The 26,696-nt window shown below is 42.0% G+C and overlaps 1 protein-coding gene across 8 annotated transcripts in view; it reads right to left on the bottom strand.

Annotated features, from left to right (window-relative positions):
- The window catches only part of DNM1 (dynamin 1), a 164,058-nt gene extending 137,571 nt beyond the window's left edge, over positions 1 to 26,487 (bottom strand). For 5 of the 8 annotated variants that reach the window (XM_060757183.2, XM_060757184.2, XM_060757178.2 and 2 more), the window contains exon 1: positions 26,087 to 26,486. In XM_060757183.2, coding sequence (XP_060613166.2) covers positions 26,087 to 26,247 — 161 coding nt within the window. In that variant the 5' untranslated portion in view covers positions 26,248 to 26,486. Of the gene's footprint in view, positions 1 to 26,086 lie in introns of all 8 variants that reach the window. The other 3 variants (XM_060757179.2, XM_060757181.2, XM_060757185.2) reach the window with 2 other exon arrangements.
- Positions 26,488 to 26,696: the final 209 nt, after the last annotated feature.

Below are 26,696 nucleotides of genomic sequence, written 5' to 3'. Positions count from 1 at the left end.
GATTCTCCCCTATGAGCCATCAAGGCTATTAAGATCTTCCGGGGGGGGGGGCTGCTCTCAGTCCCACCACCCTCACAGTCGCGCTTGGTGGGGACGAGAGACAGGGCCTTCTCGGTGGTGGCTCCCCGGCTCTGGAACTCCCTTCCACTAGAGATCCGATCTGCCCCCTCCCTCCTGACTTTCAGGAAATTACTAAAGACCTGGCTCTGGAATGTGGCTTTTGAGGACTGAACCTTTAATGAACTGTGACTACGACTGCGACTGTATTGACGTTTTGGCCTGGGTAATTGTAATGATGATGTTTTATTGTATTTTATTGTGTTGTTTTAATTCTTAATGATGTTGCACTCGGTTGTATTTGTATACTTTGTAATTGCATATATGCTGTAAACCGACCTGAGTCCCTCGGTTGAGGTGAGAAGGCCGGTATAGAAACCTTCCAAATAAATAAATAAATAATAAATTTTAATATTTTGTGGCTTTTCACGTGCAAACTAACACTGAGTGAGGGAACACTGTAAATCAATAGGTACCGTTTCAGCGGGAAGGTAAATGGTGCTCAAAAACAGTCAAGTGATTAGTACAGTTGTCTTAGTTCTTAGGAAGAGGACCTCTGCTTCCTGACTAAGAGCAATCGGAAGGAAATTGTGACGAAAACTATACAACTGTGCTGGCAAAATGATCAGTCACACTCCCAGGGAAGAAAGGAAGTCTCTTTCAGTTCTTTTTCCCGGTCTTGCTGACTTAGCAACCACAATCCCCAAGTCTTCACGCAGGCTCACACCACCTTTTTCCAAGAAGCTTTGCTGTGCAAATTCCAACAAGGGGTTGTGTTGCAACCCTCCCACACATCCGTGGCCCCTCGAGAATTGCATCAGGAAACTCTGGGGCAGAAACGGCTTCCTTTGCAGAGTTCGAGTACTCACACTGAATGGTACTGTCTCTGTCCACAGACAAGCCTTTGCTTATTTACTTACTTAGGCAATCCCTCATTGTCTCACTATGATGACGTTCCAAATGTGGTGTCCTGGAGGTGGGTTCGTAGGTGACTGTGGAGCCCTGTTCTTGAACTGCATCTTCTCCCGAAGTGAGGACATCGGTTTCCAGATGGAAGGCAGTCCCAGTTAGGGTTGGCTTGGCATGCCTTCGTCTTGGCACGTTTCTCCCTTTCGCTCTCCATTCGTGCCTCTTCAAATTCTACAGCACTGCTGGTCACAGCTGACCTCCAGCTGGAGCACTAAAGGGCCAGGGCTTCCCAGTTCTTGGTGTCTATGTCACAGTTTTTGAGGTTGGCTTTGAGCCCATCTTTAAATCTTTTTTCCTGCCCACCAACATTTCGTTTTCTGTTCTTGCGTTGGGAGTACAGTAACTGGTTCTTGTGGGTTTTTTCGGGCTATAGAGCCATGTTCTAGAGGCATTTCTCCTGACGTTTCGCCTGCATCTATGGCAAGCATCCTCAGAGGTAGTGAGGTCTGTTGGAATTAGGACAAAGGGTTTATATATCTGTGGAATGGCTGGGGTGGGGCAAGGAGCTCTTCCCTGCTGCAGTTAGGTGTGAATGTTTCATCTGATCACCTTCATTAGCATTTGAAGGCTTGCCTGAGCCTGGGAAAATCTCTTGCTGGGAGGTGTTAATCTGTGCCTGGTTGTTTCCTCTCTGTTGTTTTGCAGTTGTAATTTTAGAGTTTTTTAATACTGGTAGCCAGATTTTGTTCATTTTCATGGTCTCTTCCTTTCTGTTGAAATTGTCCACATGCTTGTGGATTTCAATGGCTTTGGGAGACGGTGGTCGGGCATTCGAACAACATGGCGGGTCCAGTGGGGTTGATGGCAGGAGAGCATCACTTCAGTGCTGGTGATCTCTGCTTCTTCCAGCATGTTGACATTTGTCCGCCTGTCTTCCCGAGAGATTTGCAGGATTTTTCAGGGGCAGCTCTGATGGAATCGTTCCAGGAGTTGCATATGACGTCTGTAGACAGTCCACATTTCGCAGGCATATAGCAAGGTTGGGAGGACAATGGCTTTATAAACAAGCACATTGATATCCCTACGGATGTCCCGATCCTCAAACACACTTGGCTTCATTCGGAAGAATGCAGCACTCACAGAGTTCAGGCGGTGTGGTATTTCAGTGTCAATTCTGACTTTTGTGGAGAGATGGCTGCCAGGGGAGCAGAAATGGACCACATTTTCTAATATTACACCATTAAGCTGTATTTCTGGCATTGCAGAGGGATTGACTGGTGACTGCTGGAAGACCACTTTGGCTTTTCTCAATGTTCAATGAGAGGCCGAGCTTCTCGTATACTTCTGCAAAGGTGTTTAGGATGGCTTTTAGGTCTTCTTCTGAATTAACACAGACGACGTTGTCATCAGCATATCTGAGTTCTATAACAGATGTTGTGATCTTAGTTTTGGCTTTGTCTGCTGAGATTTTGTCTTGCCATCTGTCCAATAGATGATGTCCACTCCGGTGGGAAGCTTCCCGTCAACAAGATGAAGGATCATAGCAATGAAGATGGCATCACATATGAGGAAAAGGAAATTGGGATTAGTAGGTCCAGCAGACACTGGCTCCTCTTTTCTCCTTTCAGGGCAGAGCAATGGCTGTGATGAAGCCTAGTCAGATTTCAAATGTTCAGATGAGGAAGAAGGGGATGCTGGTCAGCAATAACGTCATGGGCAAAATATTGGGAGTGGAGAGGGTTGAGCTGCTTATCTCTGCACCACAGGCTACAGATTTGCACTGTCGGATTTATCATTGTCACCATCCTGCTTGTTAAATATGCCCCGATTTTTCAAAATTCAGAACACAATGGGAAAAGGCCTCATTCCAGCCAACGTGGTTAAACCAAGCAGCCAAGCCTTTAAAAGCATCAACAACAAACACACAGATCAAAATGTGAAAAAAGGACAATTCTTGACTTGTATTGTCAAAGGCTTCCATGGCTGGAATCACTGGGTTGTTGTAGGTTTTTCGGGCTGTATGGCCATGTTCTAGAAGCATTCTCTCCTGTTTTGCCTACATCTAATGCAGGCATTCACATAGGTTATGAGGTCTGCTGGAAACCAGGAAAATTGGTTTTATATATCTGGGGAAAGTCCAGGGTGGGAGAAAGAATGCTTGTCTGTTGGAGGTAGGTGTGAATGTTTCAATTGGCCACCTAAATTACATTGGGTTGTTAAGTGTCTTGTTTCCAAATTTGGTGTCAATTCGTCCAGTGGTTTTTGAGTTCTGTTAATCCCACAAATGAACATTGCATTTTTATTTATATAGATATATATATATGGAGCGCAGGTGACGCAGTGGGTTAAAGCGCTGTAATTTTCCTGCTTCTTGGCAGAATGGGTTTGGACTGGATGGCCCATGAGTGTGGTGGAGGCTAGGTTGACAGAAGCTGGGGCTGACAGTGGAAGCTCACACTGCTCCCCGGATTCGAACCTGCAGGCTTTCGGTCAACAAGGTCAGCAGCTCAGCGGTTTAACCCCCTGCGCCACCACTGCAGGCAATGACTACAATGCAACCTGAGCCCTGCCACATGCACAATGGAGGACCTTCTTACAGTGACAGAGGCTGGATGGCTATCTGTCAGGGGTGATTTGAATGCAATGGTCCTGCTTCTTGGCAGGGGGTTGGAATGGGTGGCCCATGAGGTCTCTTCCAACTCTCTATGATTCTATGATTCTATGACACCAGAGGTCTTCCAAGTAGGCAGCTTCTGGTCAAAGGATATTTAGTGTCATCCCACGTGTTCAAAAACAGGGGAACTCCAGACAAGAAATAATCAGGGACAGCTAATCACCTCTCAACAAAGGATTCCCCCAGGCAGTAAGAAGCCACACCTTGAGAACTACCAGGCCATTAAATGCTAATCGAGGTGGCCAATTGAAACATTCACAGACAAAAGTTTGTTCTTTCTCCCACGCTGGACATTATTCCACAGATATATAAACCCAATTTTTCTAGTTTCCAACAGACCTCACAACCTCTGAGAAGGAAACGTCAGGAGAGAATGCTTCTGGAACATGGCCAGACAGCCCGGAAAAACTACAATAACTCATTTATTGACTTCTGCAAAGAACCAACCAAAACCAGGAACCCAGGTTTGCATCGCTTTTTGGCAAGACAAATATGACAAGCACACTGCTGCTGTTGCGGCATCCGTCACCCGTACTGCAGTGAAAACATCCCGGCATGGAGCAGAACTTAAATAGAAACATAATTCTGCCTGAAAAGCGAGCAAAGTGGCGATCCCCACTCTGCAGGGATTTCTGACTTGATGCAGCTGGACTGTCCTTAACTGACCCAGGCAAGGTGGGAGGCGGAGGCTCCTGGGGAACAGCAACCAGGTTCTACCACTGCAGGCATGGGCACACTTGGGCCCTCCCTCCAGGGGTTTTGGAAGGCAACTTCCACCATTCCTAACAGGTGGTTGGAGGGTCCAAGTTTGCCCATGCCTGCTCTATATTTTTGCTGTTGCTATGCCTTCAAGCCCAGTCTTTGACGGCCCCAAAGAGCTTGTGACTGGGTTATTGTGGTCAGATATGTTCAGAAGAGGTTTACATTGTTGCTGTCTGAGGCCGAGAGTAAGTGACTTGCCTAAGATCACTGGCCAAATGAGAATTAGAACCCTGGTCTCTGGGGCCATAGTCCGACACTCCAACCACAACCATGTGGGATTATTATTATTTGAAACACAACAAGATGAGTCCACAGCAGACACTCTGCCAGCTGTTGTATTTGATCAGTGATTCTGGCCACGAAAACTTTCAACAACACATTATTATTATTATTATTATTATTATCATTATTATTTTGAAACACAACAAGATGAGTCCACAGCAGACACTCTGCTGGCTGTTGTATTTGATCAGTGATTCCGGCCATGAAAACTTTCGACAACACATTATTATTATTATTATTATTATTATTATCATTATTATTTTGAAACACAACAAGATGAGTCCACAGCAGACACTCTGCTGGCTGTTGTATTTGATCAGTGATTCCGGCCATGAAAACTTTCGACAACACATTATTATTATTATTATTATTATTATTATTATCATTATTATTTTGAAACACAACAAGATGAGTCCACAGCAGACACTCTGCTGGCTGTTGTATTTGATCAGTGATTCTGGCCATGAAAACTTTCGACAACACATTATTATTATTATTATTATTATTATCATTATTATTTTGAAACACAACAAGATGAGTCCACAGCAGACACTCTGCTGGCTGTTGTATTTGATCAGTGATTCCGGCCATGAAAACTTTCGACAACACATTATTATTATTATTATTATTATTATTATCATTATTATTTTGAAACACAACAAGATGAGTCCACAGCAGACACTCTGCTGGCTGTTGTATTTGATCAGTGATTCCGGCCATGAAAACTTTCGACAACACATTATTATTATTATTATTATTATTATTATCATTATTATTTTGAAACACAACAAGATGAGTCCACAGCAGACACTCTGCTGGCTGTTGTATTTGATCAGTGATTCTGGCCATGAAAACGTTCGACAACACATTATTATTATTATTATTATTATTATTATTATTATTTTGAAACACAAGATGATTCCACAGCAGGCACTCTGCTGGCTGTTGAATTGGATCACACGTTGGACACTTCCCAAGTGACTAGGACTGTGTGATGTATCAGCAAATAATGCGTGCAGATCCCAATAAGGTGGCCTTTTGCAGCTGGCAGATGGTCATTTTGTCAGCGCCGATTGTGTTTAAGTGCAGGCCAAGGTCTTGAGGCACTGCACCCAGTGTGCTGATCACCACTGGGACCACGTTGTGCCTCAGTCTTTGCAGTTCGATACTTAAATCCTCATATCGTGTCAGCTTTTCCCATTGTTTCTCTATTATTATATTTTCTCTATTATTATTACTCAGCAAGAGTGAGAAGAAACAGGAAGGATACAATTTTGCCCTTCCCAGGCAAAAGTAAACTAAACTTTCCTATCATTTGTTTTCTTCCTCATTATTAACGTTTGCAATCTCAGCAATACCCTGACGTTGCTTGGCCATGCATGCCCCACACATTGAAGGCTAGATCATTAGAAATCCCAACTGGACCAGAGTCACTTCATGTCTATTTATTTTTAATTAAAAAATATTATTATTATTCAATTTTATGTACCGCCACTCCCCGAAGGCTTGGAGCGGTTTACAATATATAAATAAAGATTACAATATATAAAGAAAGGCTTTACAGAATCCAGAACCTTTCTGTGGATTAAAAGGGCCATTCTGGATTGTAACAGAAAGGTTTGGGAGTTCAAAATGTCAGCCACGTTTCAGGGCAGAAGGGCCAGGCCACTGAGATGACGCCAAGGCCGTTCCCTCCCTCTCCTCCATCCATATTTATTCACTAGCATCTGCAAACACTATTCTAAAGTAGCCCTTAATCTCTTTGGGAGAGCGCTGGAAGGAAGTTATTGTCCTATTTTCTTCAGATGGCAAAACAAAAGAAATCTACCCAGATTTCCTTTGCATTTGGAGACGGAAGACAAAAATCCCCTTGAGGCAAGATAAGCTTGGAGTCCTTTAACTGGGTTTTAGTCGTAATGTGTGTGTGTGTGTGTATATATATATATATATATACACACACACACACACACATAACCACGAGCAGGAAGAAATTACATATGTTAGAAACCAAGATTTTCTCATTACTTTATTTTCCAGATCACCAGACTGGGCCACAGCAAAACCTGGCAGGGGACTCTCTCTCTCTCTCTCTCTCTCTCTCTATATATATATATAGTATATACACACTCTATATATATACACACACACACACTCTATATATATAGAGAGAGAGTGTATGTATGTATGTATGTATGTGTATATGTATATATGAGCTGTCCTCTGTCAGGCGTTGTTGTGGATCCTCTCCTAAAGGGCTTGGGGATGCTGGGAGCTGTAGTCTGAAAGAGAGTGTGGCTATGCTATTGTGTGTTTTCAGCTGTTTTGGCTTTTTAAGTCCCTTCTGCTGTGCTTTTCAGTGTTTTTATGAGTGATGGTCACTCGTTGGCTTGCTAGGTGTATTGTGTCCGAATTTGGTGTCAATTCGTCCAGTGGATTTTGAGTTATGTGAATCTCACAAACATACATATACATATATATATAGTAGCCGTCCCCTGCCATGCATTGCTGTGGCTCAGTCTATGTATATGTGTTTTGTGTATATGTGCATATTTATTTATTTATTTATTTACTTGCTATATTTATATACTGCCCTTCTCAGCCTGCAGGCAACTCAGGGCGGTATATGTGTGTTTGCGTATATATATATATGTGGTTTTGAGCATGCATTGTAATGTAATTTTTGCTTTTTTGGCTTTTAAAGTTCTGCTGTGTTCTTCAGTGTTTTTATGAGTGATGGTCACGCGTTGGCCTAATAGGTATCATGTGACCAAATTTGGTGTCGATTTGTCCAGTGGTTTTTGAGTTATGTTAATCCCACAAATGAACATATATATATATACACACACACACACACACACACACTAGTTGTTCCCTGCCACACGTTGCTGTGGCCCAGTCTGTGTCTATGTGTTTTGTGTGTGTATATATGTGTATATCTGTGTGTTTGTGTATATATGTGGTTTTGTGCATGCGTTGTAATGTATTTTTTGGGGTTTTGGCTTTTTAAGTCCCTTCTGCTGTGTTTTTCAGTGTTTTGATGAGTGATGGTCACTCGTTGGCCTGAGAGGTGTATTGTGTCCAAATTTGGTGTCAATTCATCCAGTGGTTTTTGAGTTCTGTTAACCCCACAAACGAACATTGCATTTTTATTTATATAGATCAATGTTTCTCAACCTGTGGGTCCCCAAATGTTTTGGCCTACAACTCCCAGAAATCCCAGCTAGATAACCAGCTGTTGGATTTCTGGGAGTTGAAGGCCAAAACATCTGGGGACCCACAGGTTGAGAACCATATATATATATATATACACACATACACACATACACACACACATATGTATTCATACACACACACACATACATACATGGTGAGTGTGTGAGTATATGTTTTCTCCTGACTTGGCTACTCAGGATTTCGCCATATGTTTCCGAGCTGGGAATTCACCCAGGCCAAGTTGCGCTTTAAACAAAGTATGTTCCCCACCCAACCTCTTAGGACCGATTTTGTGCACATGAGTGAGCGCATGCTTATTGGCTTTGCAAAGTAAGCTTCTAAACACAGGAATAATTCCAAGGAGGGAGAAAGCACATGCAACCAATGCAGGCATATCATCCCAATTAACAAAGCTTCTGGTGGGGAAGCTTCTTTCTAAAAGGTGTTTGATGATGGTCCAGAGCCCCCTCTTATTCCTTATGTTCCCTCCAGGTAGATATTACTAGCAGCATGGGCTGGGAAGTATGTTGAAGGGTTGGAGGAATAGATACTAGTGGCTGTGGATGTGTAACGGGTTAAATTGTTGAATTCGAAGCCGTGGATTGGGGTGAGCTCACGCTGTCAGCCCCAGCTCCTGCCCACCTAGCAGTTCAAAAACATGCAAATATGAGTAGATCAATAGGTACCGCTTCGGCAGGAAGGTAATAAAGGCACTCACGTAGCCACGCTGGGAACACAATTAGGAGGTGTCTACGGACAACAGGCTCCTTGGCTTGGAAATGCAACAAGAGCACCTCCCCATGGCCAGAGTTGAGCACTGCCACCTTCTAAAGCAGCCCCCCTTACTGAGGCGCCAACCCCTAAAGATTTCCTAAAAGAGATTGAAACCCCAAAGACCAAATCCAGGGACACGACAATGTAACCTGATTTTACCTATATGATTAGTTCCCAGGCAACTTATTTTAGCTGAATAGGATAAAGTTATAATTATGATCATTATCAGATTACGGAACCAAGTGCTCTGTACTTTAGGCAGAATCAAAACCAATAAATAAGCAAATGACAGGTAAAAGTCAATAAACATGCAATAAATGACCTACCCTTATAGACCCAATTAAGGTTAGAAGAGTACCTGTAATATTGGAACGCCACCTGGTATCTTAATGTGGTTACAATAGAAACTACATGGAAACTATGACTTTTAGAAATATGAAGAATGAATGTATTTATTTATTTGTTTATTTACTTACAGTATTTATTTTCCTCCCTTCTCACCCCGCAGGGGACTCAGGGCAGATCGCAATGCACATATACATGGCAAACATTCAATGGCATAGACACACAACATATATAGACAGACACACAGAGGCTATTTCACTTTCCGGTTTCATGAGGTTATGCTTAGAATTCAGGCCACCAGGGGAGCTGTTGCTTCGCCGTCCACTTGTGACACCGATGGAGTACTTCCTCATTCTTTTGCACGCTGCTGGAGAGTTTTATTACTTAAATTAGCACCCGCATAAGCGGTTCCTAATTTCCTACTTCACAGATGCAACTGTCTTTCAGGCTGCAAAGGTCGATAGCAAGCTAGACAAATAGTCAGGAGCTTACTCCGACCCAGAATTTCCTACTTGACAGATGCAACTGTCTTTCGGGCTGCAAAGGTTGACAGCAAGCTAGACAAATGGTGGTGAGCTTACTCTGACCAGGAATTTCCTACTTGACAGATGCAACTGTCTTTCGGGCTGCAAAGGTTGACAGCAAGCTAGACAAATAGTCAGGAGCTTACTCCGACCCGGAATTTCCTACTTGAGAGATGCAACTGCCTTTCGGGCTGCAAAGGTCAACAGCAAGCTAGACAAATGGTCGGGAGCTTACTCCGACCCAGGCTGGCTTCAAACTCAAGACCTTTCGGTCAGTAGTGATTTTAATGCAGCTGATTCCCAATCGGCTGCACCACGACCCGGTCCAAAATAAGTACTTACTTAACTTTGTACGTTCAGATCTGACAATGGATAAGAATGGCGATGCATGTGTCACATTCAAAGCCTGCCTAGGGAATGGAGGTTGCTTTGCCTCTGCATGCAGGCAGTCCCTACAGTCCTTGCAAACTCCACTACACTCCAGGGCAGGGAGTTCCACTGCTGAACGGCTCTCACAGTCAGGAAGTTCTTCCTGATGTTCAGATGGAAACTGCAAGAAAGGAGATTCCATCTGAACATGAGGAAAAACTTCCTGACTGTGAGAGCCGTTCAGCAGTGGAACTCTCTGCCCCGGAGTGTGGTGGAGGCTTCTTCTTTGGAAGCTTTTAAACAGAGGCTGGATGGCCATCTGTCAGGGGTGCTTCGAATGCAATATTCCTGATTCTTGGCAAGGGGTTGGACTGGATGGCCCATGAGGTCTTTTCCAACACTATTATTCTATGATCCAGATGCCATTCTGCAATTTCTTTTGTGCCTCGTGCTCTCTCTGGCCAAGAATGCTGACCTTGCAAAGTCAACCAGAGCCACTGCTCCACATGAAAAAAAAATCAACTTTAGACACCTCTTTTATGCAATCTATGTTGTTATTACTGCAGTAAGATCCACTGAATGGAAACGAAACATGAGTTTGAAGCCAGCCTGTGTTGGAGTAAGCTCCCGACCATTTGTCTAGCTTGCTGTTGACCCTTGCAGCCTGAAAGACAGTTGCATCTGTCAAGTAGGAAATTTAGTACCGCTTATGCGAGGAGGCGAATTTAACTAATTTATGATGCCATAAAACTCTCCAGAAGCGTGCAAAAGAATGAGGAAGATGCAAATTAGCCTGTTGCAGGAGTAACAGATGCAAAAGAAACGGGAACCTTCCCATCACTTGAAAATGAAGATTGGAGCATTTCCCTAACCGTTCCTTCTAGTACTCCATGGTGGACAGGAGGTCAAATTCAAATGAATCTGCCTGCCTCCCTTTCTCTCTCTCTCTGCCTGGTTGCTGTGATCTCTTTAGTAATCTCCGCCTATTCCTTTAAGCTGATTGTATTTTTACTTTTAATAGAAGCGCCTCTGAGTATATATATAGCTGGGCAGAGCCAATGTAGAGATGAGCAGACCAGGAACATCAGAAACAGCATTAGATTGTCTAACTCAGGCACATCGAACTCACTGATTGGCAGATGCCACAGTCACCTTACAGCTGTGGCTTCTCAATCGGATGCCTTCCACATGTTTTAGACCACAATTGTTACTACGCTGGAAATAGTTTTCTAAGATCTACAGAGATACTCGCAGGAACATCTCAGCAAGTGAGAGTCCAAAAGTGGCAGGCTAAAACCCGGACTGGGCTGTGGCGTAGCTAGTTAGTAGCCAGCTGCATTAAATCACTACAGACTGAGACTCCCACCCTGGATATTATTCCAAAGATAATGGCAGTAAGCAGCCAGACCTTGAAGCTGCAAAGCCATTCAATGCGAATCAAGCTGGCTAATGGAAACATTCATGCCTGCCTCCAACAGAGAAGAGTTCTTTCTCCAACCCTGGATATTATTCCAAATATAATGGCAGTAAGCAGCCAGACCTTGAAGCTGCAGAGCCATTCAATGCTAATCAAGGTGGTCAATGGAAACATTCATTTCTGCCTCCAATAGACAAGAGTTCTTTCTCCCACCCTGGATATTATTCCAAAGATAATGGCAGTAAGTAGCCAGACTTGGAAGCTGCAAAGCCATTCAGAGTAAGTTCCCGGCCATTAATAGTCTAGCTTGCTGTTGACCTATGCAGCTTGAAAGATAGTTTATAGAATCATAGAATCATAGAGTTGGAAGAGACCTCATGAGACATCCAGTCCAATCCCCTGCCAAGAAGCAGGAAAATTGCATTCAAAGCACCCCCAACAGATGGCCAGCCTCTGCTTAAAAGAAGGCACCTCCACCACACTCTGGGGCAGAGAGTTCCACTGCTGAATGTCTCTCACAGTCAGGAAGTTCTTCCTAATGTTCAGATAGAATCTCCTTCCTTGTAGTTTGAAGCCATTATTCAAACTACAAGAAAGTTGTATCTGTCAAGTAGGAAATGTAGGTACTGCTTTATGCAGGAAACCTAATTTAATTAATTTGTGATGCCATAAATTATGTATTTATTTATTTATTTATTTATTTACGACATTTATATGCCTCCCTTCTCACCCCAAAGGGGACTCAGAGAGGCTATCAAGGTATATATACATACAATATATTATATCATTAGCATACTACAATATCACACAATATCTGCTTTGAACTGGGTTAGCTGCCATATGTCCCAATTCAAAGCATTGTGGAGTTTTATTCAGCTCTGTGGAAGGGCCCTGAGATCCATTTTGGGCACCACAACTGAAGAGAGATATTGACAAGCTGGAATGTGTCCAGAGGAGGGCGACTAAAATGATCAAGGGTCTGGAGAACAAGCCCTATGAGGAGCAGCTTAAAGAGCTGGGCAGGTTTAGCCTGAAGAAGAGAAGGCTGAGAGGAGATATGATAGCCATGTATAAATATGTGAGAGGAAGCCACAGGGAGGAGGGAGCAAGCTTGTTTTCTGCTTCCTCGGAGACTAGGACGCGGAACAATGGCTTCAAACTACAAGAAAAGAGATTCCATCTGAACATGAGGAAGAACTTCCTGACTGTGAGAGCTGTTCAGCAGTGGAACCCTCTGCCCTGGAGTGTGGTGGAGGCTCCTTCTTAGGAAGCTTTTAAACAGACTCTGGATGGCCATCTGTCGGGGGTGCTTTGAATGCAATTTTCCTCCTTCTTGGCGGAATGGGGTTGGACTGGATGGCCCATGAGGTCTCTTCCAACTCTAGGATTCTATGAGTATTAAATATTACTATATTGTACTATACCATTATATTGTAATATTATTACTAATATTATATGTAATATAAAATATATAATTATAATATTGTATTATTAGTAGTAGTATTATATTGTATTACGTTATAATATTATAAATATTATATGTATATACAATATATTATATTATAAAACCTTCCAGCAGCGTGCAGGAGAATGAGGAAGTACTCCATCAAAGGACTAGGTGTCACAAGTGGTCGGTGAAGGGGCGGCTCCCCCTGTGGCCGGAATCGAGCATACCTCACGAAGGCAGAAAGCTGGAATGTTAAATTGCCTCTGTGTCTGTCTATATATGTGGTATGTCTAAATGGCATTGAATGTTTGCCATGTATATGAGCATTGTGATCTGCCCTGAGTCCCCTGCCGGGTGAGAAGGGCGGAATATAAAAACTGTAAATAAATAAATAACTAAACTTTAATCCATGGCTGATACAGCATGATAAACTTCCCTAACACAATAAATAAATAAACCACACTAGCAAGGATCAGGAATATCAGAGTTGCAGCCTGATTGATCTGTAGGGCATGGATTGGGAGAAGCCATTCCAGAGCAAGGACCCATTCGCAACAGGCTCAGAGATGCCTGATTCGTAACTCATTGTGCCTTTGAGTGGCAATGATTGAATTGGAGCCCCTGGTGGCATAGTGGGTTAAACTGCTGAGCTGCTGAATTTGCTGATCGAAAGGTCGCAGGTTCAAATCCAGGGAGCGGCATGAGCTCCCAGCTTCTGCCAACCTAGCAGTTTGAAAACATGCAAATGTGAGTACAGTGCTCCCTCACTTATCATGGGTGTTAAGTTCCAGGACCACCTAAAAAAGTGAAAATCCGCGAAGTAGGGACGCTATATTTATTTTAATATTTATGCATTATTCTAGTAGTTATACACTATTTTAAAACTTTATAAACCCTCCACACCTTTATTACCTATTGATCTACTCACATTTGCATGTTTTCAAACTGCTAGGTTGGCAGGAGCTAGGGCTAACAGCGGGAGCTCAGCCTGATCCACGGCTTCAAATTGCCAACCTTTAGGTCAGCAGATTCAACAGTTTAATCCACTGGTATGCATCTACTAGTATGTATTCCTCCAACCCTTCTTCAACATACAGTGTTCCCTCATGTTTCACTGGTGTTACGTTCCAAGACCACCCGCGAAAATTGAAAATCCGTGAAGTAGGGATGCTATATTTATTTTAATATTTATGCATTGTTTTAGTAGTTATATACTATTTTAAGTCTTTATAAACCCTCTCCACACCTTTATTACCTATTGATCTACTCACATTTGCATGTTTTCAAACTGCTAGGTTGGCAGGAGCTAGGGCTAACAGCAGGAGCTCACCCCGATCCACGGCTTCGAATTGCCAACCTTTAGGTCAGCAGATTCAACAGTTTAACCTGCTAGTACGCAGCCGCTAGAATTTATTCCTCCAACCCTTCTTCGACATACAGTGTTCCCTCACTTTTTGCTGGTGTTACGTTCCAAGACCACCCGTGAAAAGTGAAAATCTGTGAATTAAGAAGGCTATATTTATTTTCATAGTTACGCATTATTTTAGTAGTTATACACTATTTTAATGGGAGCCTCCGGTGGCGAGGTGGGTTAAAGCGCTGAGCTGCTGAGCTTGTTGACCGAAAGCTAGCAGTTCAAAAACATTCAAATGTGAGTAGATCAATAGGTACTGCTCCAGCGGGAAGATAACGGTGCTCCAAGCAGTCATGCTGGGGGCATGACCTTGGAGGTGTCTACGGACAAAGCCAGCTCTTTGGCTTAGAAATGGAGATGAGCACCAACCCCAAGAGTTGGACACGGCTGGACTTAATGTCAGGGGAAAACCTTTACCAAGATTCCCTCAACACTAAAACTGGCAGTGACGATATTCTCCTTTAAATAGGTTTGCTGATGGAGCTGCCACTGCAATACTGCAAATGTGCTGCGTCCTCTTGTTCAGGCCCAAGGCTCCAGCGAGACCGGCGGTGCCAGATTCAGAGCGGCTGCTTGCAAGGGTAAAGACGTCTTTTGCCACAGCAGAATGAGTTTGCAGAGGCTTGGATGTGCAGCAAGGTCGCAAGCTGGCTGGCAATTTTCCTGCATCTTCTTCCAAGCAGATGGAGCTGATGCTCAAATAGCAAGACTCATTTTCTAAGCAGCAGGACCATCTCTCTCCAGTCTGCTGAAAGGAGGCCTTTCCGTATCTAAATTGACACAGTAACCAAAGTTCAAACTACAGGAAAGGAGATTCCACCTGAACATTAGGAAGAACTTCTTGCCTGTGAGAGCTGTTCAGCAGTGGAACTCTCTGCACCAGAGTGTGATGGAGGCTCTTCTTTGGAGACTTTTAAGCAGAGGCTGGATGGGGGTGCTTTGAATGCAATTTCCCTGCTTCTTGGCAGAATGGGGTTGGACTGGACGGCCCACGAGGTCTCTTCCATCTCTATGATTCTAAGATGGGAGTTTCAGCACATCTTAGCTGAATGACAAGTTGTCAATCAATCCATAACAACATCGGTTCTACATAAGTTGCTACATAAAGAGACCCTTTTATATCAGAAAAGTGTGGCAGTTCTGTGAGGAATGCAGTGCCTGTCCGCCCACGAGGTCTCTTCCAACTCTATGATTCTATGAACCCAGCTTCAGATGATGGGGAGTTTTCCTGAGATTTCAGATTAGGTCTCAGGACGGAGGGAGTGAAAGATAGATTAATTAGACATTCGCAGAGACTCTGTGAGAATTCCGGCTGCTAGGAATTGTGGGAGTTGAAGTCCAAAACACCCAGAGGGACGAAGTTTACCCATGTCTGCTTCAACCCAAGCAAACACAATTCCAAGGCCGTTTCCTTTCTCTCCCAAAGAGGGCACCAACACCACCATAACATGGCTGGCTGCAGCCATCTTCAAAATGTATTGCTGTGTAACATAAACAGCAAGGTGGTGGCTCATTCCTACAAAGAGAGTTGTTATTCCAGACTTTGAAACTACAGAGCTTTGTAACCGCACCTGAGAACAAGAGGTGGACATTTCCCGTTGACACCTGGGACTCATTTTCCACCCAGTAATGAAGGATGTTTTGTTTTCACTGCTTCACTCTCACCACTCCACAGCTCTGCTCAGAAGCTCTCATTATCTCTAAAGGAACTGCAGCAATGTAATCTGCAACCATGGAGACATCCAAAGGAAATCCAGTGAGGTCACATCCTCATCGAGTCTCCTTGGGTAAAAGAGACCATCTGGAGATGAGACATGGAACAGAAATCCATGCATTTCCACTCCATGGGAGCTCCGTCCGCTGCGAGAAATCAACAAAGCCTGTCCTCGTAAAACACTTCCACGATCTCAGAGGCAGTGAAAAATATGGTCTATTGGCAGACCTAGGGAAACCCCTTCAGGTGTCATAGGAGGCAGCTCCTGGTGACAGCCTTAAGCGTGGTACCTTTCCACATCAACCACAGTTGCACCGAGTATGCAATTCAAATTTAAAAAAGACCAAGTCTAAGAAATGAAGAACACACAGCGTTTTCTTGCCCTGAAATTTCTCCCTTTGCCCTGCATCCCTGAGAACAAGGGCCAGGCCCTGAGAACTAGCAAATCTATATTTGGGAAATGGAAATCTCCATAATTGTTATTGATTGTGATTGCGTTATTGTAATTTTATATCGTTATTTATTCACATGTTTTAGGTTATTATGATGTTGTGCTTTGTTTGCGTTTTTGGTCTTATTTTATTGTAATTTTGTTGTTTGGGCTTGGCCTCATGTACGTCGCTCCAAGTCCCCATTGGTGAGATTATTATTATTATTATTATTATTATTATTATTATTATTATTACCTTTTGGGAAATGGCATTCACCACCAGTTTTGGAAAATCAGGAATTGCCCTGAGAAGAGCCAAAAACTCGCTTGAATCATAGAATCATAGAGTTGGAAGAGACCTCATGGGCCATCCAGTCCAACCCCATTCTGCCAAGAAGCGGGAAAATTGCATTCAAAGCACCCCTGACAGATGGCCATCCAGCCTCTGTTTAAAAGCTTCCAAAGAAGGAGCCTCCACCACACTCCAGGGCAGAGAGTTCCACTGCTGAATGGCTCTCACAATCAGGAAGTTCTTCCTAATTTTCAGATGGAACCTCCTTTCTTGTTGTTTGAAGACATTGTTCTGCATCCTAGTCTGCAGGGAAGCAGAAAACAAGCTTGCTCCCTCCTCCCTATGACTTCCCCTCACATATTTATACATGGCTATCATGTCTCCTCTCAACCGTCTCTTCCTCAGGTTAAACATGCCCAGCTCTTTAAGCCGCTCCTCAAAGGGCTTGTTCTCCAGACCCTTGATCATTTTAGTCGCCCTCCTCTGGACACATTCCAGCTTGTCAACGTCTCCCTTCAATTGTGGTGCCCAGAATTGGACACAATATTCCAGGAGTGGTCTAACCAAAGCAGAATAGAGGGGTAGCGTGACTTCCCTGCATCTAGACACTATGCTCCTATTGATGCAGGACAAAATCCCATTGGCTTTTTTTAGCACCGCATCACATTGTTGGCTCATGCTTAACTTGTTGTCCACGAGGACCTCAAGATTTTATTCCCGCGTACTGCTCTCGAGGCACATGTCCCCCATTCTTGAGTCGACCTTCTCCTTTGTGGTAAATATCCACTAGGATTCATGCTAGGCAATTAGGTTTCTCAGTTGTTAGACTCATATACCTGGATATCTCTTTGAACTGTTAGGGACAAAGATATGCCAATGCACAAAAATCAGCAGAATTTCAGAAGTGTTCCGTTCAGTTGCTCTAAAAGCATATAGTTTCCCTTAAAACATCTTGGCTTTAATCATGCTCTCAAGAGACAAAAATAAGTACAGCTTATCCAACCTTCGCTTATCCAACGTTCTGTATTTTTCAACATAGTCGGCCTGGAATAATGTCCAGGGTGGGAGAAAGAAAGGAGCCTTGTCTGTTTTGGTGCTAAATTTGTAAATACAGTAAATACTGCATAATGTTATTGTGTATTCAACTGCTTTTTCTGTCGGAAAACATGATGTTTTGGTGCTTAATTTGTAAAATCATAACGTAATTTGACATTTAATACACCTTTCCTTAATTCCTTATTATTATCCAACATTTTCGCTTATCCAATGTTCTGCAGGTCTGTTTATGTTTGATAAGCAAGACTCTATTGTAGTCTTCGTTGAAATTACATAGTTTGTTTACTCACAAACTTCATGTATTCAGTATACAGGTACTTTGCATATCAATCCAGTTACAGATGGGATTTGAAGTAGTTTCTCTGTGCAGATAACACAGGGCATCTTTCTTATAATCAACAGTCCAAAGTATAAGCATCTCTGTTCTGAGTGTCCTTGTCTGGTCTGAAAGTCTAATGGCATCTCTAAAGCATTCTGTTTCTACTGACTTCTAAAATGGAGTCTGAGTCTCGAACAAGCCCAGATCTAATCACATGATCTGCAGCTCCTCCCACAACATAGAGTTAAGGAAAACTGCAAACCTATACACACACATATACAATACAGGAAGCAATCTGAATTATTTACATAACCAATCACTAGTATCGAAGTCTTGAAGAAGATTGCTATTTCCAACAACTATTCAAACATCACTTTAAAGTAAATGGACCCATAGCACAGCTTGTTTTACACTACTGAGCCATATATTTCAAATGTTCAGGCTTTGGGTATTCAAAATTCAAGATAGTTTGCTATAGAACAGCTTTTCTCAACTTGGCTTACTTTCCCAAGGGGATGATGGGAGTTGTAGTCCAACCCAACTGGAGAGCATTGAACAGGGAGGATTGTGTTAAGATTACTAAATGTCTCTTATTTCAAATGTCTCTTACATCAGGGTGACAGTATGTGCAGCCTTTTGAATGTTGTTGGGTTGAAACTCCCATGGTGCTGCACTACTGGTTATGCTGGATAGAAATTCTGGCTTGTGAGTTGTAACATCTGGAAGGCCATCTGCTCCCCACCGTTATTTTAGATCCTTGGAAGCTGAAAAAGTCCACCCAACATAAAATACTTCTATTTTCAATGTCATGGCCTCATCCTAAGAAATCGTGCAGTTCAGGGAAAAGTATTTCAAAATCTAACCCAGCAAGCTTTAGTGCTAAAGGGCCGGGCTTTAGCACAGCTGGTTAATCCCCAGCAGCAATACTGTGTTCCCTCACTACTTCGTAGTAAAAATGTAATGTTCGTTTGTGGAATTAACAGAACTCAAAAACCACTGGACGAATTGACATCAAATTTGGACACAAGACACCTAACAACCCAATGTATGTCCTTCACTCAAAAAAATTGATTTTGTCATTTGGGAGTTGTAGTTGCTGGGATTTATAGTTCACCTACAATCAAGAGCATTCTGAACTCCACCAACGATGGAACTGAACCAATCTTGGCACACAGGATTCCCATGATCAACAGAAAATTCTGGAATGGTTTGGTGGGCAGTGTCCTTTGGTTTTGGAGTTGTAGTTCACCTACATACAGAGATCACTGTGGACTCAAACAATGATGGATCTGGACCAAACTCTACACAAATACTCAATATGCCCAAATGTGAACAATGGTGGAGTTTGTGGAAGATATAATCTTGACATTTGGGAGTTGTAGTTGCTGGGATTTATAGTTCACCTACAATCACAGAGCATTCTGAATCCCACCAACGATAGAATTGGGCCAAACCCCACACACAGAACCCCCATGTAGGCCACAGCAACGCATGGCAAGGGACGGCTAGTGTGTGTGTGTGTGTGTGTACACACACACACACACACACACTCACACACATATATGCTGTACCCGCCACGTGTAGCTGTGGCCAACCTTTCCTCCATCTTTCCCTCCTTCCTTTGCTCCCTCTTTCCTTCCTCCCTTCCCTTTTTTTCTTTTCTTCTCTCTTTCCTCCTCTACCTCTTTCCTTCCTTCCCCCTTTGTCTTTATCTTCTTCTTTCTCCCTTCTCTACCTATTTCCCTCCTTCGTTTTTTGCTTCCATCCTTCCTTCTCTTTCCTTCCTTCCTTCTTTCTCTTCCTCTTTCCTTCCTTTTTCTTTTCCTCCCCTTTTGCTCCTTTCTTCCTTCTCTACCTCTTTCCTTCCTTCGCTCTTTGTTTCCATGCTTCTTTCTTTCTTTCCTTCTTTCTTTCCCTCCCTCCCTCTCCCCACTTCTCTTTCTTTCTTTCTTTCTTCCCCCCCTTCCTTCCCTCCTTCTTCCTTCCCTTTTTTCTGTAGCATCATTTACCTTTTTAGGGTTTTTAAGTCCTTTCCGCTGTTTTTTTTGGGGGGGGGGGTTTACGAGTGATGGTCACTCGTTGGTCTGTTAGGGGTATAGTGTCCAAATTTGGTGTCAATTCGCCCAGTGGTTTTTGAGTTATGTTAATCCCACAAACAAAGATTACGTGTTTATTTATATAGATATACATATACACATAATGCCCCTACTTCACGGATTTTCACTTTTCGCGGGTGGTTTGAAATGGTTGAACAGGGAGCTTTGAAATGGTTGAACAGAAGCTCTCTGCTTTGACTGCCTATGACAGGGTTGCTCCAACGATGTTCAACATCTATACAAATGACCAGTCACTGCCAGAAGGGACAGAGAGCTTCATCTATGCTGACGATCATGACGTCACCACTCAAGAAGGGAGCTTTGAAATGCTTGAACAGAAGCTCTGTGCTTTGACTGCCTATTACAGGGTTGCTCCAACAATGTTCAACATCGATACAAATGGCCAGCCACTGCCAGAAGGGACAGAGTTTCATCTATGCTGACAATAATGCCATCACCACTCAAGAAGGGAGCTTTGAAATGCTTGAACAGAAGCTCTCTGCTTTGACTGCCTATTACAGCGTTACTCCAACAATGTTCAACATCTATACAAATGACCAGCCATTGCCAGAAGGAACAGAGAGTTTCATCTATGCTGACGATCATGCCATCACCACTCAAGAAGGGAGCTTTGAAATGGCTGAGCAGAAGCTCTCTGCTTTGATTGCCTATTACAGGGTTGCTCCATCCATGTTCAACATCTACACAAATGACCAGCCACTGCTAGAAGGGACAGAGAGTTTCATCTATGCTGACGATCATGCCATCACCACTCAAGAAGGGAGCTTTGAAATGGTTGAACAGAAGCTCTCCGAAGCTTGAGATGCTCTTACTGCCTATTACAAGGAAAACCAGCTGATTCCTAATCCATCTAAAATGCAAACGTGTGCTTTTCACCTTAAGGACAGACAAGAATCAGAGCTCTGAGGATGAGCTGGGAAGTAATCCCAATGGAGTATTGCAGCACACCAAAATTCCTGGGAGTTACACTGGACCATTCTCTGACCTACAAGAAGCACTGCTTGAATATCAAGCTAGGAACAGAGGGTAGGCTATTAGGAAGTATGGGAGTTGAAGTCGAAAACACCTGGAGGGAAAGCCAATGTTTGCCCATGCCTGATATAACAGTACAGCAGTGCTGCTTGGATTGAAACTCCTTGCAAAAAGATGGAGCTGGGAGAGGTGGCCATTTTATATCCTTCCAAATATAACCAACAGTATTCAAAGTGGTTTCGTTGCAAAGAGACCGACGAGCGAGAGAAGGACAGATTGCACTGTGGAAAAGATGATTTGGATCTGGATGATCTTTTCGGGGAAATGATTGGCGGCCAGGCTTCTAGGGCAGGACCTAGTTGGTAAGGACTGCATGACGAGGCATAAATGCAAAAGGAGCATGCTCCAAAACAATCCCCAGGAGCCCCGCAGTCATCTGCTCTTTCCAAAGGTTTTTTATTATTATTCTGAAGGTCACACAAAGGGGAGGGAATTCCCAAATGTTGCGGTGTCACGACAGAAAGGTCCGAGAAACAACCAACGAATGAATGAATGCCCTTCACCCACCAGAAGGGTTCTCCCAGCAATGATGATGCTCAACCGCATTGCATTGCCTTGCCACCTGGCCTCCCTCCTCCTCGTCAACAAATCCCCTCCATCTTGGAGGTCTTATTATCATTTTATTTATTTACGACATTTATATGCCACTCTTCTCACCCCGAAGGGAACTCAGAGCGGCTTACAAGATATATATACATATAATATATTATACTATTAGCATAGCACAATATTAGTATTATATATTACTATATTGTATTATACCATTATATTGTAATATTATTAGTAATATTACATGTAATATAAAAGGTAAAGGTAAAGGTTTTCCCCTGACATGAAGTCAATTTGTGTCCGACTCTGGGGTGTGGTGCTCATCTCCATTTCTAAGGCCAAGAGCCGGCGTTGTCCGTAGACACCTCCAAGGTCATGTGGCTGGCATGACTGCATGGCACATCATTACCTTCCCACTGGGGCGGTTCCTATTGATCGACTCACATTTGCATGTTTTTGAACTGCTTAGATATATATATATATCTGCTTAGTTATTATATTATATTATATGTGTGTTTATGTTTGTAAACACATACCTTCCTGCCAGAGCGATACCTATTGATCTACTCACATTTGCATGTTTTCGAATTGCTAGGTTGGCTGAAGCTGGGGCTGACAGTGGTAGCTCTTGCCGCTCCCGGAATCGAACCTGTGACCTTTTGGTCAACAAGCTCAGCAGCTCAGCGCTTTAATTATTATTATATTATTATATATTATATTAATATAATATATTAATATAATATTATATAATGTAATATAATATAGGTAAAGTAAAGGTAAAGGTTTTCCCCTGACATTAAACCAGGTCGTGCCCGACTCTGGGGTGTGGTGCTCACCTCCATTTCTAAGCCAAAGAGCCAGCGTTGTCCGTAGACACCTCCAAGGTCATGTGGTAGGCATGACTGCATGGAGCGCCATTATATTAATATATTAATATAATATATTGATATATTATATTATATTGTATTAATATAATGTAATACATTATTGTAATACATTATCCATAGATACCTCCAAGGGCTGGCATGACTGCATGGAGCGCCATTATATTAATATATTGATATAGTATATTAAAAAATATAATGTAATATATTATTGTAATATATTATCCATAGACATCTCCAAGGTCATGTGGCCGGCATAACTGCATGGAGTGCCGTTATATTAATATATTACATTACATTATATTATATTATTATAATATAATAATATAATATTATTATATTAAATAATATTATATTATTAATATGATAATATTATAATAATTATAATATTATATTATTAATATAATAATATAATATAAAAACTGCATGGAGCACCATTATATAATATATTACATTACATTACATTACATTACATTACATTACATTACATTATATTATATTATATTATATTACATTAAATTCTATTATATTATTAACAGCACAGGAGGCAAGGTGGAACTGTCTTGCGTGGAACCTGGCAAAACCGGGAGGCAGAGAGTGGAGGATGTGCTGGTGTGTTCTCTCCCTTGAATTTGCACTTTGCAGGGATTGCAACCAGCGACGCAAGCGAGCAACGACTGGCAGGGACTGCACTGTTCTTCTTACAGAGGGAGCATCTTGCTGGCGGACGTGCCGTGCATCGCTAACACATTTCCAGGCACTGACACCGCATTGATATGCGGCCGACCCCATTGGTCCTGTTCTCTTCCTCTCTTATTGATTTATATACTTTTTGCCTTCCTGTAAAGCACTGAGAGAAGCCCAAGAGGTGGAAAATAATAAGACCTGGGGATGCCGAACATTGCATCATTGCAAGAAGAGCAACGTTGCATTGACGTTGCATCCTCCTGGAAGGAATTGCAATGGCCCAATCGAAAATGATGAAGATTTGCTTCTGCCTGCATTGCCCCCCTTTTACCCTTCTGATATTTCTCTCCTCTCTTGAGATTACGTAACGATGGGGGTTGAGGACTGGGCTTTGCTTGCAGACGGAGCTGTTTCCTTCACATCCTCTCTTCCTAGCCAACAAGGTTAACTTCCCAAGGCCAGGAGCAACAGAAGGAAGGGGAAGAGGAAGCAATGGGAGGGGAATGTTGCCCAGACTCAGCTCAGCAATCCCAGGATGATTTGGGATTAACACCATTCGATCTCTCCTTGCCTTGAGGATGGGGAGGCAGAGCACAACACAACACAACCACCGCCCCGTCCTTCCATCTCCAACCCCAAAAGATATATGTGTGTGTGTGTGTATGTATACATATATGAACAGAATTTGGATCAGCTTCTGGATTATGATGCCAGGTCTACGTACGATGCTTCCAAGTCTATGCATTGTATTGACATGCCATTGTTTTGATGGCCATTGTATTTATGATTTTGTATTTGTATTTTTAATATTTAATGCAGCATTGAATGATTGCCAATTTGGAAGCTCCTCCAAGGTTGAGATAGAGCAGGGTAAAGAAAAGGCAGTTAATAAATAAATAATGTGTGTGTGTGTGTATATATATATATACACACACACACACACACATATACATACATATATATATATATATATATATATTATTTATTTATTTATTAACATATATATATATAATTTATTTATTAAATTTTAAATAATTTACATACTTTTGTGCATTCTTGTCATTGAGGTTTTTATGGTCTTCGTGTATCTGTTTAGATCATTATGTTTATCCAATTATTAATTATATATATTTTTGGCTGAGCACTTATTAATTTTTAATTATTATTTTTTTACTGCTTGATTTTTGTGGATCTTTTCTACCAAGGTATTGAATGTTTTCGTTTCTTTCTTTCTTTTGTCTGGAAGCTGCCCTGAGTTCCCTTGGAGAGATAGGGAGGTCTATTAATAAATTATTATTATTATTATTAATTTTTTATGTGTGTGTGTATTTCTTCTCCTCCACCCTCCCTCCAGAAGGAAAAACAGGCATGCTTCTCCCCAAACCTAGAATGGCTGCTGCTTATTTTTACTATTATTACCATTTTAATTTCTGAATTCAAATCCAAATAGAATTATTATTATTATTATTCCCAATGTAATTTCTGAATTCAAATCCAAATTATTATTATTATTATTTCCAATTTAATTTCAGAATTAAAATCCAATTATTATTATTTTATATATTATTATTCCCAATTTAATTTCTGAATTAAAATCCTATTATTATTATTTTATTTATTATTATTCCCAATTTAATTTCTGAATTAAAATCCTATTATTATTATTTTATTTATTATTATTCCCAATTTAATTTCTGAATTAAAATCCTATTATTATTATTTTATTTATTATTATTCCCAATTTAATTTCTGAATTAAAATCCTGATGATGATGATGAATTTCTGAAGTAAAATCCAAATAATGATGATTATTCCCAATTTAATTTCTAAATTAAAATCCAAATGATGATTATTATTTATTCCCAAATTAATTTCTGAATTAAAATCCTGATGATGATGATGAATATCTGAATTAAAATCCAAATGATGATGATGATTATTATTCCTAATTTAATTTCTGAATTAAACTCCAAATGATTATGATGATTATTATTTTTCCCAATTTAATTTCTGACTTAAAATCCTGATGATGATGAATTTCAGAACTAAAATCCAAGTAATGATGATGATTATTATTCCCAATTTAATTTCTGAATTATAATCCTATTATTATTTATTCCCAATTTAATTTCTGAATTTAAATCCAATTATCGTCATTATTATCTATTCCCAATTTAATTTCTGAATTAAAATCCAATTATCATCATCATCATTATTTATTCCCAATTTAATTTCTGAATTACAATCCTATTATTATTATTATTATTATTATTATTATTATCTATTCCCAATTTAATTTCTGAATTAAAATCCAATTATTATCATTATTTATTCAGAACTTAATTTCTGAATTAAAATCCAATTATCATTATCATCATTATTTATTCCCAGTTTAATTTCTGAATTAAAATCCAACTATTATTATTATTATTTATTCCCAATTTAATTTCTGAATTATTATTTTTACTATTATTATTATTATTATTATTATTATTATTACCCTGGAGATTTGCAGAAAAGCAATGCCTCTGTTTGAGCCTGTGCTTGGGGAGGGAAGGCAGGAGGGAGAGGGTGGGGTGGGGTTGCTAGGCAACCCCGGCTGTCAATCACAGGCCTGCCTCCTAGGGTTGGTGCTGGCACCAGGGAGCATCTGCAATGGATGGATGGAGCCGGGATGGAAGCCTTGCATTCATCCTCTCCGCCATCCCTTGCACTGCCACTAGAGGGAGCCATTCTGCATGGAGAAAGCAGGCTCAGATAGAGATAGAGAGAGATTGCCATACACATAAATAGAGAGAGAGATGCATAGAGAGACTGACCTGCCGACGAAATTCTCCAGGACGGAGCTCTTCCCGGCGCTCTGCCCGCCAACCACGGCAATCTGGGGCAGGTCCAGGTTGGCATTCTGCCCGATGGCGGAGAAGGCGTCCTGGAGCCGGTTGACCAAGGGAATGAGGTCCTCCATCCCCCGGTTGCCCATGGCTGCGCCCGCTTAGCAGCCCCGCCAGGGAGCTGGCCAAATACTGGTCCCAATACAAGAGAGTCTGCTGGGGAGGCTCAAGCCCGGGCCGGCTCCCCCAGGCCTGCAACAAGGGCTCCCTTCCCCGTCTCTCTCTCTCCCTCTCTCTCCTCCCGCTTAATCCATAGGCTTGCCTCCTCCTCCTCCTCCTCCCGCTGCAGCACTGACTGCTTTGACTGGCTCCCAACGCAAAGACAGCGCGCTGTCCCGCCTCCCGCCGCCAGAGGGCGCCCTCCGCAGCGCCTCCAAGCGCTTCCTGGGAAATGTAGTTCAATAGGCAGAGGGGGATGCAGCCCAAGGTTAGCATCCTCCCATCCTAGGCCATGTTTGGAAGACCCAGTTCAAAGCAGATACATGTGGGATTTTTCTGCCTTGGATATGCTGGGTTATATAGGACTGTGTGGAAGGGC

Source organism: Anolis sagrei, chromosome 11, assembly GCF_037176765.1.
Source record: "Anolis sagrei isolate rAnoSag1 chromosome 11, rAnoSag1.mat, whole genome shotgun sequence".
Classification (NCBI taxonomy): Eukaryota; Metazoa; Chordata; class Lepidosauria; order Squamata; family Dactyloidae; genus Anolis; species Anolis sagrei.
Note: the sequence above shows the minus strand (reverse complement) of the source record. Positions and strands in the feature narration are given on the sequence as shown.